At 51.3% G+C, this 17,973-nt stretch overlaps 1 protein-coding gene and 1 long non-coding RNA gene across 6 annotated transcripts in view; one reads left to right on the top strand and one right to left on the bottom strand.

Moving 5' to 3' along the window:
• Positions 1-4,627, top strand: part of LOC118175997 — a 5,846-nt gene extending 1,219 nt beyond the window's left edge. Inside the window, exons 2-3 of the long non-coding RNA XR_004755241.1 lie at positions 2,248-2,404; positions 4,306-4,627. This is a non-coding gene — a long non-coding RNA (uncharacterized LOC118175997). The remainder of the gene's footprint in view (positions 1-2,247; positions 2,405-4,305) is intronic.
• LOC118175993 (MYCBP-associated protein-like) lies at positions 2,592-17,637 on the bottom strand. 5 transcript variants are annotated; one of them, XM_035342702.1, is made up of 25 exons: positions 17,455-17,637; positions 16,927-17,060; positions 16,643-16,847; positions 16,200-16,565; positions 16,056-16,119; positions 15,822-15,969; positions 15,697-15,751; positions 15,529-15,632; positions 15,331-15,444; positions 12,236-12,357; positions 11,798-11,913; positions 10,925-11,075; positions 10,535-10,650; positions 9,737-9,837; positions 9,010-9,118; positions 8,491-8,674; positions 7,788-7,975; positions 7,074-7,220; positions 6,610-6,894; positions 5,669-5,790; positions 4,819-4,934; positions 4,187-4,320; positions 3,802-3,987; positions 3,279-3,302; positions 2,592-2,783 (listed from the first exon to the last, which is right to left on the bottom strand). In XM_035342702.1, the coding sequence occupies exons 1-25, from the start codon at positions 17,608-17,610 to the stop codon at positions 2,739-2,741; spliced, it is 3,492 nt and encodes a 1,163-aa protein (XP_035198593.1). In that variant the 5' UTR covers positions 17,611-17,637; the 3' UTR covers positions 2,592-2,738. The 5 variants fall into 5 exon arrangements, 3 of the variants coding, with proteins under 3 accessions (XP_035198593.1, XP_035198591.1, XP_035198592.1); XM_035342700.1 differs by lacking the exon at positions 2,592-2,783 and having other exon boundaries at positions 3,163-3,302; XM_035342701.1 differs by lacking the exon at positions 2,592-2,783 and having other exon boundaries at positions 3,163-3,302; positions 6,613-6,894.
• Positions 17,638-17,973: the final 336 nt, after the last annotated feature.

Raw genomic sequence — 17,973 nt, 5'->3', positions numbered from 1 at the left:
CCCCCCCCCCCCCAGCAATGCAGCTCCCTCTCTGGTACCCAAGGCCGCCGCTGCAATTTGAGTTCGTCAAAATTTTTGCCCGGATCTAAATTTGGAGCGGATTCTTCCCCTGCTCTGAAAAGCTCCCAGAGCCTGGCTCGGGGAGAGAGGCAGGCATCAGATGACATTACAAAATAAGTCATGTCTCTCGATTGCTTCAGTGCCACCCCCACTCTCCCGGCCTCTGCCTTCCATTTTAATCAGTGACAGGCCTTCAAGTATTATGGATATATTTAATCTTTTTTAATATCACTGGCATTTTCCATAATAGAAAGCATCTCCTGGGTGCTGAGGCATTGGGGAGGGGATCACACGTCCCTGCTGCTGCCACCATCGCAGAGCAGACCTATCTCGCCCCAGGCCCTGCCTGGGGTTGCAGGGAGAAGGCAGCAGCGAGGCCCCGAGCTTCCAGGGGCTTTGTGGAATCATCAGCCCGACTTCCCCGGCAGGCTCAGGCCAAGCAAGCTGAACACACATCCAGTCCCACTCCCGGCTGCGGCCTGTGGGAGCTGTGCAAACGGGGGGCTTTTTGGGTGGTCTACACCCTCGCTATAGGAAGTGGTGAACCAGCAAGGCTCTAAAGCTCATTTCCCTCAGCTGTGGTGCAAGCTGGTTGCTCACCCAGACCCATTCTACAACCGAGAACCTTCTAGAAACACGCTGTCACCTTCTGCTCACAGCCTTTTCCTGCAATCCCCCTTCTCAGCCTCCCTAACAGCGATGGTGTCTTCAGGCCCTGCGTCACGTGTTGGTTCTGGTATGCGGCTCGCAAGGCCAGGGAGGTCGCTCACCTCAGTTACGTAGCAAACAGCACGAATTATTAACGCTAATACAAATAATGCCCGCGTTTGGGGGAGGAGAAGGAACTCTCTCCTTGCTAGGACTGGCGCAATGGGGCCTGGAGCACCCCCGCGTCCTTCAGCGTGCAGGGCTGACCCCCCAGGTTCTGGGCTCCAAAGACACAACCCACACCTCAGCTCACAGCAGGCCCATAAATGAGCGGTACATCTTTCTAAGGGTGCGTTTGGGAAGCTGGTTCTAATTTCACCACATTTCCAGTCATGTCACTTGCACCAATCAATGTAAAAAATAACAACGGAGCTGGCTCAGAGTAAGACACAGCAGCCAGGGAGCAGAATATTGCACTTGTTGGCCCAGCCCAGCCCTTCCTGTGCTCTGTTTGGATATTGTCTCTGAGGAGGTTCTTGTCCAAGGCTGTAAGAGGCACCAGCAAGATTTATGACAAAAAAGTATAGACTATTCCCAGCATGCAGAAAGTCTTATGCCACCATCCCCATGCCACCAGGCTCCTCCCTTGGAACAGGAAGGAGAGAACAGAGTATGACATCCTTCCATCCCTTAGTATGTGACTAAAGGGAAATTTTCTTTTATCTGTTTTCTTACTAACAAGATTTTCTGGGAGCAGAGGTATATACGGGGCCTGGTTTCTATAGGCTGGACCAGATGCATGGGTCTTGCAACTAGGCTTTGCCATCTTTTAATGTGAGACTACCAAATAGAAGCATTCCTGTCTTTGAGACAATCACGTTGTCTCTGTTACGTGCAGACTCCCTCTTGTCTAGAAGACAGATGGCTTGAGCTGTTTGAGTTGGGCATATTCACAAGCTGATAATGATCTCCAGGGAGGCAGGAGCTATTGTCAGAGCCTGTGAGACACACCCCAACTTCAGGCCTTTTTCCTCTCTGATTCTCAAAATGTTGCTGAAATTCTCACTCCAGTAATGCTGAGCAGAGACATTCCCTTTATGATTCTGTGCCCGCTAAGCCAGAAGAGGCCCCATCCTTCCACAGAAGCCAAATGCTTCTTCTCAACCCAGTGAGAGCATCTCAGAACATGAAAGGTCTCACCTGGCCAGCAGAACAAAATAAGCTACAACTTGCCAGGAGCTGAGGGTAAGAGCAGACGCTTTCTCCAGAGATAGCAAATGAGTTAAAACAAGAAACAAAAAGAAAACAACTCTGCACAAGGAAGTTATTTAGTACTGCATGTGGCTCTGAGACGCGTGTCAGTGTGGTTTCCCATGTAAAAGAGCACGTGCCTGAGGCACACACGCCTGGTGTAACCGTGCAGCGACGTACAGAATTTGTAACAGTAATGCTTAGCATGGATATGAATCTGCTGTCTAAGAACCTCAAAGGTATCATGAACCTCAATTAATAATCTACATTGATGTCATTTATTTACAGGGCCAAGGCCTTTCTGGGGAATGCTGTCCAGCTACTTGAGCAGGAAGGCTGCACTTCACCCACGGATGGTGCCAGGTCAAGGGAGACCCTGCTTGCTCTGTCTTGGAAGTCTGCTTCGACCCAACCCCATCAGCAGAGCATCCAACATTAAGAACGGGTATGTTTCCACAAAAAAAAAAAGCTCCATTCCAGCTGTGAAGCGCAAGGAAACCCAGACAGAAAGAAGTGATAAGCAGAGATGCACACGCAGGCTGATGGAGACAGGAAGGGTGGCTCTAACACAAGGCCCAGCCCTGCTCTCCATATTTATGGCATGAATTTCACTCATTTTAATTCAAGAGTGATTAGTCTTGGAAGTAAGCAAGTAAGAGTTGACTCAGAATGGGGCATGGGTACATTAGGCTGCATAAAAAGAGACTGCATGATCAGCACATAAATAGGTATGTGTGTAAGAAAAGGCAAGGTGGCACATCCCTCAGAATACAGCATTTTCACTGAGATCCTGAATGCCCCAGAGAAGCCGCTGTCAAGAAGTCCTGAGAGGAGACTGGACAAGCAGTCAAGAATATGTTCAAAACCAAGATGGATTTTTCTAAGCTATTGTCCTAATCCTTGGGCTCATGAGTACAAGGAACACCCTACTCGCTTGCTAGCCAAGCAAGATTGAAAAACAAAGACTGACACCTCTCACCCTGACTGGCACTTTTGAGTTTTTCTTCGTTAGCAGAGATAACAGTGTTTTCTAGTCTTAATGGTTCTGGAGGCTGTGATATCTCTTGCCTTGTCTCTTATTGGCAAGTGACCACCTGCAGAAGTAACAGATGATCTCGCAACAGTCTTGCATCACAGCATGTCAGAAGAGAGGCACCCCACTATAATCCCTTCATTACTTCAGAAAGAAGAATCTCCACTTGATCTGTGTAAAAATGGTTATTTATTTAATTCTATGTCTAGTTACAAAGTGCTTCACTTTCCCACTTTAGAGCACCCTTTTTCTCTAGCTCTTCAAATAAAGAAAGCATTTTGCTCACCATTGAATCCAGCAGCTCATAGACCTGCAGCAGAAATTAACAGACGGTTGCAGTGAAAACACATGATGAAATCTTGATGACACGACTGACAAAACAGAGATAGTTTCTCATGCAGGAGCATATAAACGTACAGGCACGCACACAACCACATAAAAGTGGCTGCCTGCTAGCAGATCTTAGCTCTAGTAATAACTTTTCTGGCTATGAAGTGTGTTTAACATTATCCGAGATACAATTAATTCTGCTGATCCCTCAAGAGTCCGCAAGCATGCTAACGGCATCCCAGATAGAAATCCCGCATGTGGCTATGCAATGCCTGGATTTATGTTAACAGGCTCCAGGCTGCAATAAAGGACATCTTACCTTGTATTTCACACTTACCTTGCTACAGAATTATGGACATACGTTTGTCAGTTCTCTGAGTTTAACAAAATGCTTACTGCTCTACCTAAGCTTCAGCACAAGGTTACAAGCAAAGAACAAAAAACAAGAGAGCAAAGGTATAAGCTTTGGCCAGACTCACTTCAATATAAAGTTTTTCCTGGTACGTTCCAAACAAAATAGGGTCCACCTGCTGCTGAGGAGGTTCTGCGGGATCTGCAACTACAGCTTCTACAGCTTGTGCTACCTCTTTCACCTTCTGTGATGAAGTGGAAGATTTCAACTTTTTCTCATCTTTTACTTTTGTCTTTCTGCTGTTTGGGCGTTCCTATTCAGGGACGGAGGAGGAAAAACAAAGGTGACATAGATCAGAACACCTTTCAGATTGTAGCAAGATGCACCCAGCAATCAGCACCTCTTTTGGTGGATTGGAAATCAGCTCAAACTCAGGATACACAGCCTCAGAACACACCACACTGTCACCAGAACCCAGTGCTCAAGTTTTCAGCAGGCATCCCAACACTTACCTCCTTTTCTTTCCCTGCAGTCTTACTTGTTCTTTTTTTGTCTTCTTTATCTTTACCACCAACTGACCTTCTCTCTTCTTTTCTGCTGGTTATTTTGTCTTCTTTTCCTCCTTTTATAGGTTGTTTTACTTCCACTACAAAAGAAAGAATTCCAGTTAACCCAAAGAAACATTTTCACATCCAGACAGACAAGCCTGCTGCACCTACGCACTGTAAGCATATTATTTTTGCCACATATTTGGCTCTTTTTAATTAATCTGAGCTGTACTGCACTGAAAAACAATGACCTTGAAGAGTACTTTGTTTAAGTGAACAGGTCTCAAACATACATCAGAACAAGCTTATATAAGAGATAAAAACGTGATAGATTTTTTCAGTTAGTGTGAAAAGCAGGGCTAAAATCCAGCTAAATTAAAACGCTTATTCTTTTTTCTCCACGCATGTCCGTGTTTTTAATACCAAACCTCAGATCACAACCATTATCTCACAGACTGCTGTTTTTTCTGATGCATTTTCTTATAAAAGCTTTGAGGGGAAACAGCTGATGTTGCTGTTTCAGTTGCAACTCAGCAAGTTTCCTGGTTTGCCACCAGCCCATGGAATCTGCCTGCTGTGCTAAAAGCACCATTTACCTGTTTCCTCTGGAAGAACATCTACGCAGGTGTCCTTCTCAGGCAAGCCAAGCAGGGATCTCAGCTTCAGGGAGTGACACACCAGACCATCAATTGTTTCACGCCACAGCTGGAGACTGAGAAAAGTATCAGAAATGGAAGGGAGACAGCACAGCAATTGGGCATTTTGGGGTGGAAAGGTAGGGGCAAGGCCATCTTGTTTTACTCAAAGCCCAGGAGTGAAGGCACCTTACAGCTAAAAGCTGCTCTGTCCAACTAAACCAATACAATTGCACCTAACATCTAAAAATCTGGGCAGAGAGAGTGAAGCTACATTACTTTCCTTGGGTTTGCACGTCAGTGGGCTCACATGGACTCATAAATATTACTGGGTAACTAGGTCTCCCGCTCTTCAGCGTGACACACTGGTAAATCAGCATTGATCTGCTGCCTGTACCAAGAGGAACCCACATTCCTGTGATTTAGAAGCAGCTAGCAGCTGTTGATGTGTTTACAGTCTGAAAGCCTGAGCAAAGAAAAAAGAAACTGCATGAGGGAGGATACAGTTATCTGAGTAAAAGGGTACAGAAAATTACCCAAAGATTTCATAAACATATCCTAGAATAATCTTGCCAGAAATAACCTTGTGTACTCCCCAAAATTACATGAATATTCTAAACTTATCTCCAGAAAGAAATGGCATTTGGGTCCTAGACAGCTGCTACAATTACTCTATAAAAAAAGCGTAAAAAAAGACTTCTAGACCTCACATAATTACATGCACTTTGAATCACAACACTTGCAACTGAACTTGCTAAGGCTGTTGTTCATACAAGGCATTTACAAGCTTTATCTTGCAAAGGTAACGCACCAGGTTTGATACAAAAGGTCTGACTGGGTTGGCCTCTGTTCAACACACAGCTCCAGTGCTGCCTTATTGAGCTGGGTCAGTGCTTCTTCTCGCTGCTCCTCCTTCGGGATCAACTTTATAGCCTGATGTGAGGGGAAAAAAAAACACTTCTCAGTTCTCCTTCCTAATCGTCTGGTCCCTGAGCTTAATGGAACACGCCACGGATCTCTTCCTGGACACCAGTCTGAAACCAGGTTGCACTGGGCACTTGCACACCCAGACATGGCTGGAGATTTGGGCAAGGTGCATGGGTTACCCAAGATCTGAGAAGCAATCCCAGATCTCCCAGTTAGATTCACCCACTATAAGCCCCTCTGCAACTCTACAGGTAGAGCAAGTCTAGCACGTTAGAAGGCCTTCTAAGAGAGAACTCTTCTAACAGCAGAGAAGCAGCAGAGGTTTCCAAGAGAACACTACAGAAAAAACTGCTGACAGAATCCAAACCACTCTTGCTTTAATCTAGGGAGGTCTGCATTTTATCCACAGCCTGTCGTGAGTGCCCCCTTAGAGTTCTGATGAATAAGGAGGACTCTCCAAGGGGAAGAGCCCTTGGGGAAGCCACAGGAGGCTGTGGGATTAAGCCTGCCCCCCGTGTTCAGTTCTGGGATGACAGAAAGCTAATGGGGGAAGAGCTTAAAATATCTATTACATTGTCTGCATCTCTTTTCTTCGTCACACAACAGCCCTCAGAGTCTCTCTTGGGAATTTCTTTACAAGAGCACTGAGGGTGTGGTCAGCATAGCTGATGTGCTTTTCTGTAACACACATCATAAATCATCTCAAGCTCAGAGAACATTGGAAGCAGACCTTTGGGTGGGCTCATGCTGGGGTACGCCAGACTATTTGTAAGGAAAATGAAATGCCCATCGGTTTGTCATTGCGCCAGAGGGAACCAGGGTGACCACCTGCTTAAAGTCCTCGAAGGAAAAGTTCCATGCTGAGGGGCCTGGCTCTTCCTTTTCCACCTCCACTTGACTCAGAGTCACATCGAGTGTGCTCCTCCAGTCTGGGGTCTCTGTAGCACTCCCCTGAGTGGAGAGAGCCTCCGAGACACTCTCAAGGAGCTGCATGTCCTCCACGCTGCTCTTCAGGTCTGAGGGCACTTTCTCCTCAGAGGCTGGAGGGACGGTCACGTGCTGTCTCCACAGTTCCTGCAGCTGCTTAACCACTCGATGCTGATAATGCAACTTTGATAACAGGGGAAAGGTAAATAGCAAAATGAGTTATGCCTTTCCTCTACAACACTAATTGTTAAAGCCACTGTGGCAAGCTATGTCAGCCCCCAGAAAGGCACGGATGCACTAGCCCCGCAGGTTTTCTTACCCTGCTATTTCAGCTGTGTAGCCCATTAAACAACAAACTTTACCTTGGGATTCTTCCTGTGGAACAAGTCTTCCTCTGTGACATAGGCATCCACAGGAGATGGGGTGCGCTCTGGGGTCCGAATTCGGACAAGAAGTTCCTTCAGAGTCTCTTCTACTATAGCAGCACCCTCTTTAGCAGCCAGGTCAGACTGAGGCAGCACAACAAGCACAACGTGAGTCCGCGCTCCGTGTACAAGCACACAAGCAAATTCACACCCACACTAGTAACTACATGTATATGTTATACACTATTACAAGGAAAAGAATAACTGCAAACCCCACCACACCAAGCAATGCTTGCAGCAGCTTTTCAAATAAGCCCCAGAAAAAATCCCCCAACAAAATACACTTTTCTGTGCATAGTGTAATTTTAAATTTATACTTTACTTGATATCACACTGTATTATACACAGTCCTATCCCTGCTGATTGATGAAGCTCATTCCAAATAGAAAAATCTTTTTTAAAAGGACCGATGTGAACAGTCCAGGCGACATAATCACCTCTTATTAATAACATTACAATAGACTGCAGAGTTCTTCGATTTTATTTTGCAAACCTGCTTAAATACGTACAGACGTTCTGTAAATAAATAATCATCTCACTCTCAGCCTTAATTGCAGAGCAATGAAAATACCATGTCTTCACTCCCTCCCTTGTCCTCTATTTGCATATTAAGTTCAAAGCTCACATTTACACAGTTACATGCTTGGTTACCTCCAGTTTCTCTCTGAGGTCAGCCAATTTATCCTCATACACAGCAATTCCCCAAAGGGTCACCTGCAGCAGAGCTCCTCCTAATAACAGAGGATGTGTCCTAAATTCCCAGGACTCGCTGAAAATGCCAGCTCTCTCTGACTTGAAAAGAAAGACAAACTTTCTAGTTTCTCCAGGCAAAATTACACCTGAAATTAGAGAGAAAATGTGCTGGTCTGTAAGAATCCACCTGATTAACACGGCTCTTTTCCAATCCCCACTGAGTCTCCTCATCTCTTCATAAGACTCTTTCCCCACAGCTTAGCTGGCTATCACACCAACCTTTTTCCCTCTCCAGATTTACACCAGTTACCACGTTACCGAGCTGGTATTATTTCCATTGCATGCTCCTTTTACAGCACAGCTCAGTACTCTCTCTGGTAGATCATACCCAGTCTGCCATCAGAGAGTGATTCACTTCTCAGCTTTCCACCCATTTGCATTCAGAGCAGGAGCAACCTCCTTTCCTTCAAGTCCCATGAAAAGGATCTGCCTCACACACCTATTCTGGTGTGAGTCAGCTCTGACAGCCAGGGTGGCTTCCTAAGAAGATTCACCCAGGAGGCTTGCTCTGCCATTAGTCAGACTCAGCAGCTCAGATAACACCTGAACATCTACTCTCTGCTCGGTGCACAAAGGTCTCAGAGATCAGCAGTTCTCATACCTGGTCTGGCATCAAAGTAAAAACACTGCATCCTCTTGGTTTCTCTGGAGGGAATCTGCTGGAGAAGCCTCCTCCAGTTATACCAGACGGCAGCTGTGCCATCATTGCTCACTGTCAGGAAGCTTTCGGCTTTTTCTCCAGCCACAGTCTCAAAAGTGAGACGGGCAGCAATGCCAACTATATGCTGTAAGCAAAAGAGAAGGACAAAGATAACAATTTCTGCTCTGTCTTGCCTGAAGTCATACCACAAATAAGGGGTTGAACATCGGTCGGAGAACTTGTAAGGCAGGTCCAATGAAGTGGCCATTATACAGAGTGCACCTGGGAATCTGAGCGTCACGCCACAGACAGAGCAATCACTTCTGTTTCTAGACCTCTCTGGAGAAAACGCAGGGACACTCTATTATGCTCAGAATAAATCCCCCATTCTCCAGCCTGGGAGTGACACCCATTGTACAGCCCTGACTTGGGAACTCCAGCAAGCTTAGCTCAACGAAACAATAAAAAGTGCACAATTACCCTGCAAGAAGTGATGCAGTTGATCCAACGTGCAGGCTGGCCACAGAAGTCTAAAGATGGGCCCCATACTGCTTCTGGCACCAGATCATAATAATCCCCTAAGGAGTCACTGCTAAAGAAAACAACAACAAATGTTTCTGTGGAGTAAAATTCACTTTCAGAGGTGGGAGAACAAATGGTGGTTTACAAGACCCTGTAAGAAATAAACCCCTACCTAACGCTTTTCCACAGAGCTCTCTCTCTTTACAGAGCAAACAAACTCCAAGACTTGCCACCACCAAAGAGGACAGGACAGCCAGAACAATAAGGAGAAGAATGGTAACTGCTTAAGGAAGGCTGAGGGTACGACTGAATAAGGAGAAAAAGGGTCCTCTGTTACAGATGAAAAGGCAGGGGAAAAAGGTAAATTGATGATGGAAGCGGAAGGCTGCAAAGGGACAACCAAATGGAGATAATTTAGAGCACAGTCTCCACCCTGCCCAATGTAAGCTGAGGAGCCACACAGAGGGAAGACTGGAGGGAAGGCCTCAAAAACTTCTCTGATTCTTGCTGTTTAGTCATTAGGCCCCAAGGCACAAAGGAACTACTTGATTCCTAAATCCGGTGATTTTAATATTGGAACATGCCTCTCATTGTGCCCCTGTGCTCTGGATAAGAGCAGCTGCAGAGATCCCTACAGATGGTGCACACCCCAAATTCTTTATTACTGTCATGAAGTAAAACTTACAGGGTCTCAGGCTTTTCAGAACTGGTGGAACATGGAGGAGACTGCATTGAGACAGACGTGAAAGGCTGCCCTTTACCGATCACCTCCAGCCCGTCCAGATCCTGGACACACAGAGAAACGACCAACCCTCAGTTTCTCTTTTATATAGAAAGGTAAAATACTGAACAAATGTACCAACTGAATCAAGTAAAGTGAAGCTCCGATACCTCACTCTTAAACTTTATCCTAATGGTTTCTAGATGTATCCAACAAATGTGTAAGTTAGACAGGAGGTAACTGGTTCTGAGTCTCCTGAGAATCCTAGATGACTGCATTCCTCACCACAAATGCTTTGTGGATGGGAAAAGTCTCCTTCACACATCCTTCTCATCCCCAGAGCCATGTTTCGGGAAGAAAAAGGCGAGGTTTATTCAGTTTTTAAAAGGAGGGACTAACTGCCTTCAGATTTCGTATGCGACCACATGGGTAAAGGTGTCTTCCTTCTGCCCTAAGGCACAAAATCAAAGTCCTACACCAGTATTTGGGGTTTCTTTTTGTTGTCCAGGTCTTAGCAGCTGCATGCTGCTGGTTCAGGGTCCTATTCTGAAGCTCCCAGCCCAGCCCATGCATCACTTAGGCAGGCCAGACATCTTTCATGGCTATGGCCCTTTGGGAACATGGAAACTGCCAAGAACTGCAGGGCTAAGTTTTAGATTCCTAATGCTTTTTCAGATCCAGTCCCTGGCAATTTTATGTTCTTCTGCAGCATTTCATTAGAGATGAGAGACACACAGAATTTCCATGCTCCTCTAGTCTTACCGGCTTATAAAAGTCTAGCTCCTCTAGGACAGACTTTAGCTCTTGCCGTCGGCGTTTCAGGAAAAGACTCTTATCCCAGGTTAGACGGAAAGGGATCCTCTTCGGAGGTTTCAGACCTGTGGAAATACCCAAGAGCTCACGATCTACATACCTTTATACCTATTTATTTCACTCAGATCAAGTAGTGTGAGTTTCATTGCAGCAGCATCCTGGGTGCGTCACAGAAATTACAGCAACGCAGCCTCTCATGCAGCAAGCCTACCTCTGTGTTACTGGCGCCCTAACTGAAGGTGAATAGCAAGGAGCTTGTGCTACAGCTGCCAAAAGGGACGGCGATAATGTGAGCCTCTGCACTATGATTGCTACAGCCTCTCTTCAAGGCTCCCTTACCCGTTTCCATTCGCACAGTGTGGGGTTTCCCCACGTGAGTGACTGGCGCTGGGTAGCCCCGTTCCCTCTGAGTCAGGGTCAGCATCAGGCCAGTGAGTTCATCTCCGATGCGCTCGGGCTGGCTCCAGAACTCGCTTCCTGTTCGGTAGCCCTAGGGCAGAAAACAAGGCTCCCACCAATAATTTCAGAGATGCTGAGAAAATTGCTTCCTGCTATTTTCACAGGGACTCGAAGCTAAAAGGAAGGCGGTGCCCAACACTGCTTGTAAGGATATTTTAGAAGTCTATAAATTATTCCTTTCTGCAGGGTAAGCCAGAATTTTTATCAGGCTGCTGTCAAAGACAAAAGAAGACTTTCTTCTATCTAGTGCTACACACGGGTTGAATGATACTGAAATAATACAGCACATAAATGCACATCATTTGAAAGTGTTATAAATGTAAAAAAAGTTACCATAGGTTATTCCTATAATCCTCCTGACTTACCCAAACCCCTTTCTCCATGGAAATTCCTAAAACTCAAACCATCAGATCTTTCTGGCCCGGACACAACTGTGGCACATCCCCAGTACCGTGTCCAGGGCATGTCACTCCAGTAAGAATCACAAAAGGGCACTGCCCACGTACTGCAGCTTGTTAGCAAGGAGCCAAAGCACACCACCACTTCTGTCTGACTGGTACAGATGGCACAGTTCGTGTTTTCATTTTTAAAATCGCCAAAAGCTCTGCTTGCATACTAGGCTGAAGGACTCAGAGTGAATGACGTTGATAAGTGTCTAAAGACAGATCTGAACAGATGCTGTTCACAGCACCTGTGTCTGAGCTCTTTCACAAGAGCAGAGCCATCAGGATGCAGAACAAGCAGGGCTCTCACCTTTCCAGGAAACAGGGCAGGGAGACTCCGGTCAATGAGGTCCCGTTCTTCCTGGATTTGTCTGTAATCCTCTGAGATGCTCATCAACAACTCATTTTCTGGCTTCTGAAGAATTTCTGTAAAGAAGGAATATCAAATGTGCTGCACTTCTGAGCATACCCTTTGCTATTGTGTCTATGTCTAACCCCCTTATACTGTCCCCTGCCAAGTCCCCTGTCCTTCCCCCAGGCAGAACCAGCAGCTCACCTCCCCACAGCACCCAGGACTCTCTCCAGACACCAGCACTAGCACCGTGGGGAGCCTGGAGAACCTGGAGGCAGGCTGTAATGGCAGCAGGACCAGCCCCGGTTGGCTCTGCACACTGAAGTGTGTGGTGGTGCCATCCAACAGCCTCACATCAACACAGAATTTATAGAACAAGGCCTCAGCTCCTCTCACCTCCTAGGTACTTCTCCTGCTTTTTCCTGATGGCCATATTACGGTGCCAGTTCTGGAGAGCTCTGTGCTCTGATGGTGGGGTCTGACGGACCTTTTTCTTTGCCTCTCCTCCACGTTCTTCTTTTAAAACTGCTGCAGTAACATTTTTACGAGGAACTTCAATAAAATCTGCTATCTGAAGAGAAATGAAACATTAAATTGACTCTTAATGCACACAGTGCTACCACAACAAAAATGGGAGAGCAGAGGAGAAAAGAATTCTGCAGACTGGCAGCACCTTCACCTCATCACTCTCTGAGGAACTAAAATGTGGCATTAGGAACACACTCAGAAACAATGGAAGGATTTAGCTGAGTAACTGGACTCCAGCTCTGGCATTGCTGCATCACCAGCTGTTCCCATGTTCCCTGATGCCATCAGCAGGAGCAGAAATGGAAGAGGAAGCCTCTAATTCTTCCCTCCGTGACCTCCGCCTGCACGTATGACTTCAAAACCTGCTGGAGCAGTTTCTCCGAAGGCAAGCCCCACAGAGTAGGACAAGGCAGGGAAAACCACACCTCAAGCCTGACCTGTTCTTGATAGGTGCTGAAATAAATCAAAAAGTACTTTACACATCACATTCCACCTCTAGAAAAGTGCCACACAGCAACATTTTTGTAATTTTAAAAACCAACCTGAGTGTTTTCTCTGGCCAAGGCTTCCATCTTGAACTCCTGGAGACTTCCCAAAATGTGGTGAGGGAGAATCTCTTCACAGCCATCACCAAACTGTCCCGGTCCTACCATGAAAACAAACAAGCAAACAAATCAAAACCAGCCCCCGAGACAGGTGACTAAAGCTAGGCTTGACAAAACCAAAAATCAAAGGCAAGATGTGGAATTTAACCATACCAGAAAAACTCAGCTCTTCCTTGGGTGCCGTTGGGAAGACAGGATATGCTACCAGGAGATGGACCTTCTTTTTTGTCTCTTTGGGCCGATATTTTCGAATGAGGAATTTCCTCCTAACTGGAATTCTCCCATCATCATGGGGAAGGCGTGGAGCATGGAGCTTCAAAAATAAACATCATGATGCAATTAGCGATGTACTTACTCACCTTCATTCCTTCTGAGCCTTCCAGGATACACAGACAAGTCCTATCAGTGCACGCTGCTCCTCCTCAGAGAGGCATGTTACAGGACTGCGGAGATACCAGTTTAGTTACCACCTCACTCTTCTTGACTCTGCATTATAACTGGGACAGGGAAAAGAGTTTTAAATTGCTTTCCCGATAATTTTCTGCTGCGTCACTTGGTGTCAAATGCTTCCGCTCACACAGCTTGACCCGAGTTTTGGAAAGCAAGCGGTGGTAGTTATTAAACAAAATACTCCTCTCATTAGCTCAGGAAGTTGGAAATGTAGTTCCAAAAGGGTGCGTGAAAAGATCACGTCAGGATCAATAACCCTTTACTTTTAGGAACCGACAAGACACAAAAGGCAGGGCAGGCAAGAGGGAATGAGAACTGAACTCTAGCAGCAGATTTTTGTTTAACTGCATGTACAGGACCCTCTGTTAAACACAAAACCACCAAAATAAATAAATAAATAAAATTTCGGTGAAGTACTCATTTCTATGAGTAAAAATACATACTTTTTCCAGGTCCTCTAACTTAATTGCAAGTGCTTGGATGTCATCTCCTCGCAGAACGTATGGAACAGGCTCAGGCTCCTCTGGAATCGTCGAGAAGGATTGTTCACATGCCTTCTCCTTCTTGTCTGAAACACAGACGGGAAGACCTCCCCTTCAGTCTCCCAGGGAATCCATCCTCCTCTCTCAGCCTGGCTCAAACTGTTCTTCCAGCTGAACCGTTTTATTAAGGTTACGCGGGACAATTAAATTCAGCATCTCTCACGCTTGGAAGATCAAAGTTGAGGAAGCTACAAGGACCAAAGCGGGTCACTAGGATTCAGCTGGGTCGTGCACTTTGTTCTTGATTACAGCAAATTAATTAGATAAATACCGCGTGCTATCTGCACGTAGAAGAAATTCCAGGGCAGTTTCCTTCCCCAGTTCCTAGTACAAGCACCCAACCTCAAAGCATGACCGCGCTGCATCGTCACCAAGCAGAACGGCCACAGGAAGCCGCCACCCTTCCAAAACACCCCAAATGGCAAAAAAAAAACCCTTCAGCACCGTGCACACAGTGGTGCAGCATGGTTCAGAGCAACCCCCAGGCAGGAATCCGCTGGAGGCAATCTCGGATTGATTTTGTATCTCGTTTTATTCATGACCTACAAGTCCCCCCAGCTAGGAGCACCTCCTCACACAAGGACACGCACACGCAGCCTCTGGTTAAAAAGCGGAAGGGGCCGCGAAGGGGAAGGGGCCCCCTGAGGACTGCTTCCATCTGTCCGGAAGGGGGCAGGGGTCGCAGCACCCCCGCGCACGCCCAGCTCGCCCCGCAGCCCCCGGCCTCCAGCCCCCTGCGGCCCCCGGGGGCCGGGCCCGTACCCTGGGGGGTCCCGGAGCGCGGCTCCCCCCGGCCCTGCCCCGTCCCCGAGCTGCGCCTCCGCAGCCCGCGGCCCTGAGCCTGCATCCCGCGGGGCCGCGCCGCGTCGCCATGGCAACGCCGCCGCCGCACCACCGAGACGCGGGGACGGGGCCCAGAGGGGAGCGGAGCGCGTGCGCACAGCGGCACGGCCGGGGGGGGGGGGGGGGGGGATGGCGCCCCCTGGCGGGCACCGGGCTTTGGCCTCCGGGGGCCTCGGCCTGCGGGGGGCTGGGGCTTCGTCCGCTGGCAGCCTCTGGGCTTTGTCCCCCAGCCTCCGGGCCTTGTCCTCCATGAGCCTCCGGGTCTTGTTATTCCGCAGCCTCCAGGCTTTGTCCTCTGCCAGCCTCCAGGCCTCATCCTCCAGCAGCCTCTGGGTTCTGTCCTCCATGAGCCCAAGGGCCTTGTCCCCTGCCAGCCTCTGTGCCTTGTCCTCCCGCAGCCTCCTGCCCTTCTCCTCCAGCAGCCTCTGTGCCTTCTCCTCCATGAGCCTCCGTGCCTTGTCCTCCCGCAGCTTCTTGCCCTTGTCCTCCACGAGCCTCCTGCCCTTGTCCCCCCGCAGCTGCCGTGCCTCGTCCCCCGGTGCCGGCCGTGTGCGCCCAGCAGCGCTGCAGCTGGCAGAGCAGGCCGGGCAGCAGCGAGTCCAGCACCGCCAGGCCCTGGGACGTGCAGCGCAGGCCCCTGGGGGACAGCAGTGGCTGAGCCCCGGCCCCACGCCGGGACCCCCCTCCCCACAGCACCCACCCAGTGCTGGCCGTTGCTCACCCGCCGTCCAGGAGCAGCCAGCCCTGCTGCTGCAGCGCCATCGCCTCCCCCGGCACCCCGAACACGGCCCGCAGGGGCAGCTGAGGGGAGAAGCGTCCCCAGCGCTGCGGGGGGTTTGTTAGTGGCAGCTCATTAGCAGGGGTCCCCCCCGCTCTGGCGGTGCCTCACCTGCTGCGTGACGCCCTCGTCCGTGCGCAGCCCCAGGGCGAGCAGCTCCTCCAGCCTGCGGGCACAGGGGGTGTTGGGGCCGGTAGGGCCGGGGGGGGGGGGCACAGGGGACGCCCCATACTCACTGCTCCAAGGGGTTCAGCGCCGCCCGCCTGCGGGTGCCGTGCCCGCAGCTCTGCACCTCCCTCATCCAGGTGTCAGGATCCGGCGTCTGGACGCGGGCCTCCCGCTGGCAGCTGCCTTCACCCCACGGCACGAACCTCCCGTGCGCCCCTGCGATGACGGCACGTGGAGGAGAGGGGTGCAGGGGGCACGCACAGCCCTGCACCCCCCGCCCTGCTGCCACCCCCCGGGCTTACCCGGCCCCACGCCGATGTACTGCTCAGCCCGCCAGTAGGAGAGGTTGTGGGTGCTGAGGGCGCCCTGCGGGACAGCGGTGTGGTGGGTGAAGAGGGGCAGAGCCCACTATGGGGGCATGAAACGGGGCGGGGGGGGGGCCTCACCTTCCTTGCAAAATTGGAGACCTCGTACTGGCGGAAGCCAGCGGCTGCCAGGACGGCCCGGGCGGTGTGGTACATGTCGGCCAGGAGGTCCTGGGGGGGTGCGGGCAGGGCCCCCCGCCGGACCTGTGCCTCCAGCGCCGTGCCCCGCTCCAGCGTCAGCTGGTAGAGGGCCAGGTGGTCGTCGCACAGCCCCAGCGCCGCTTCCAAACACCGTGCCCAGGCCTCCCGGCTCTGCCCCGGCAGCCCGAAGAGGAGGTCGATGGAGGTGCGGCCAGGGAAGAGCCCCCGTGCCGCCTCCACCGCCGCCCGTGCCTCGTCCGCCGTGTGCTCCCGGCCCAGCAGCCGCAGCTCGGCGTCGTCCAGTGACTGCGGAAGGAGCACGATGGCAGCGGGGCTGCGGGGGGCCGCGGGGGGCCGGGGTGGGACAGGGCAGCCCCTCTCACCTGCACGCCGACCGAGAGGCGGTTGACGCCGGCCGCCCTGAAGCCGGCGAGGCGCGCGGGGCTGGCGGAGCTGGGGTTGGCCTCCAGCGTGACCTCGGCTCCCGCAGGGAGGTGGGCGGCCTCCACGGCAGCCTCCAGCACGGCGGCGATGGTTTGGGGGCTGGCCAAGCTGGGTGTGCCCCCGCCGAAGAAGACGGAGGTGACTCTGCGGGGACAGCAGGGAGGCTGCGGGCGGCCGTGGACGGGCCCCGCGCCCCCCCTGGGACCCTGACCCGGGCACCCACCTCTGCACCTGGCCGAGGCGGAGCAGGGTCCGGGCCTCGCGCACCAGGCAGGAGCGCACGGCCGCCTCGTCCACCGCCGGCACCACGTACTTGTTGAAGCTGCAGTAGGAGCAGTGCTTGCGGCAGTAGGGCCACTGCGGGCACAGGGCGAGTGTGGGGGGGCGGCCGGGACCCACCTGGGCGCCCCCCGCTGCCCCCCAGCTGCACACAGGCTCAAGGCGCGCACGCCGTGGGTGCCCCCGTTGGATGCATGGCGCAGAGACCCCCGCAGCACCCCCACGCGTGTGGCAGGGGGACCCCCGCGTGCAAGCCCACCAGGTCCCACCTGCAGTTCCCCCCCCCCGTGTGCACCCCCGAGGTCCCACGAGCAGCCCCCCATTAGGTGTGCAAGCCTCCAGGAGCCACGCCAAGTCCCCCTGGTGTGCCCCCCTGGTGTGCACCCCCCGGTTCCCACGTGCAAATCCCCCCCGCGTGCACCCCCAGGTGCTCCCCCCCCCGGTTCCCACGTGTCCCCCCCCGGTCTCTCACATGCACGTAGAGCGCGGCTGTAGCGGCCTCCCCCACAGCCCCCGGTTCCGGGCCCGGCCCCGCTCCGGGAGCCGAGGCCCCCCCGGGGCCGCTCCCCCGGGGCCGCCCCGCAGCAGCGAGCGCGGCCACGGCCGGGCGCCAGCCCCGCACCGCCATCGGGCAACGGCGGCGCCGCCGCTCCGGGCCCGCCCCCGGGCCCGCCCCGCACCGCGGGGGGGAGCCGAGGGGGGAGCCAGGAGGCAGCAGGGAGCCGTGTTTCACAGAATCACCTCAGAAGAGACCTCAACATCACTGAGTCCAACCTCTGACCTAACACTAACAGTCCTCCACTAAACCATATCCCTAAGCTCTACATCTAAACGTCTTTTAAAGACCTCCAGGGATGGTGACTCCACCACTTCCCTGGGCAGCCCGTTCCAGTGTCTAACAACCCTTTCAGTAAAGAAGCTCTTCCTAACATCCAACCTAAAACTCCCCTGGCGCAACTTAAGCCCATTCCCCCTCAACCTGTCCCCAGGC

This window comes from Oxyura jamaicensis, chromosome 18, assembly GCF_011077185.1.
Source record: "Oxyura jamaicensis isolate SHBP4307 breed ruddy duck chromosome 18, BPBGC_Ojam_1.0, whole genome shotgun sequence".
Taxonomy (NCBI): Eukaryota; Metazoa; Chordata; class Aves; order Anseriformes; family Anatidae; genus Oxyura; species Oxyura jamaicensis.
This window is presented reverse-complemented; position numbering and strand designations above follow the sequence as displayed.

Coding starts and splice junctions, on each gene's coding strand:
- LOC118175993 (XM_035342700.1), bottom strand. CDS start 17,610: ATGGCGGTGCGGGGCTGGCGCCCGGCCGTGGCCGCGCTCGCTGCTGCG. Junction 7,221..7,787: donor ACCTCAGAGAGAAACTGGAG/GTAACCAAGCAT, acceptor GTGCTGCCTCAG/TCTGACCTGGCTGCTAAAGA. Junction 6,895..7,073: donor TCCACAGGAAGAATCCCAAG/GTAAAGTTTGTT, acceptor CTGTTATCAAAG/TTGCATTATCAGCATCGAGT.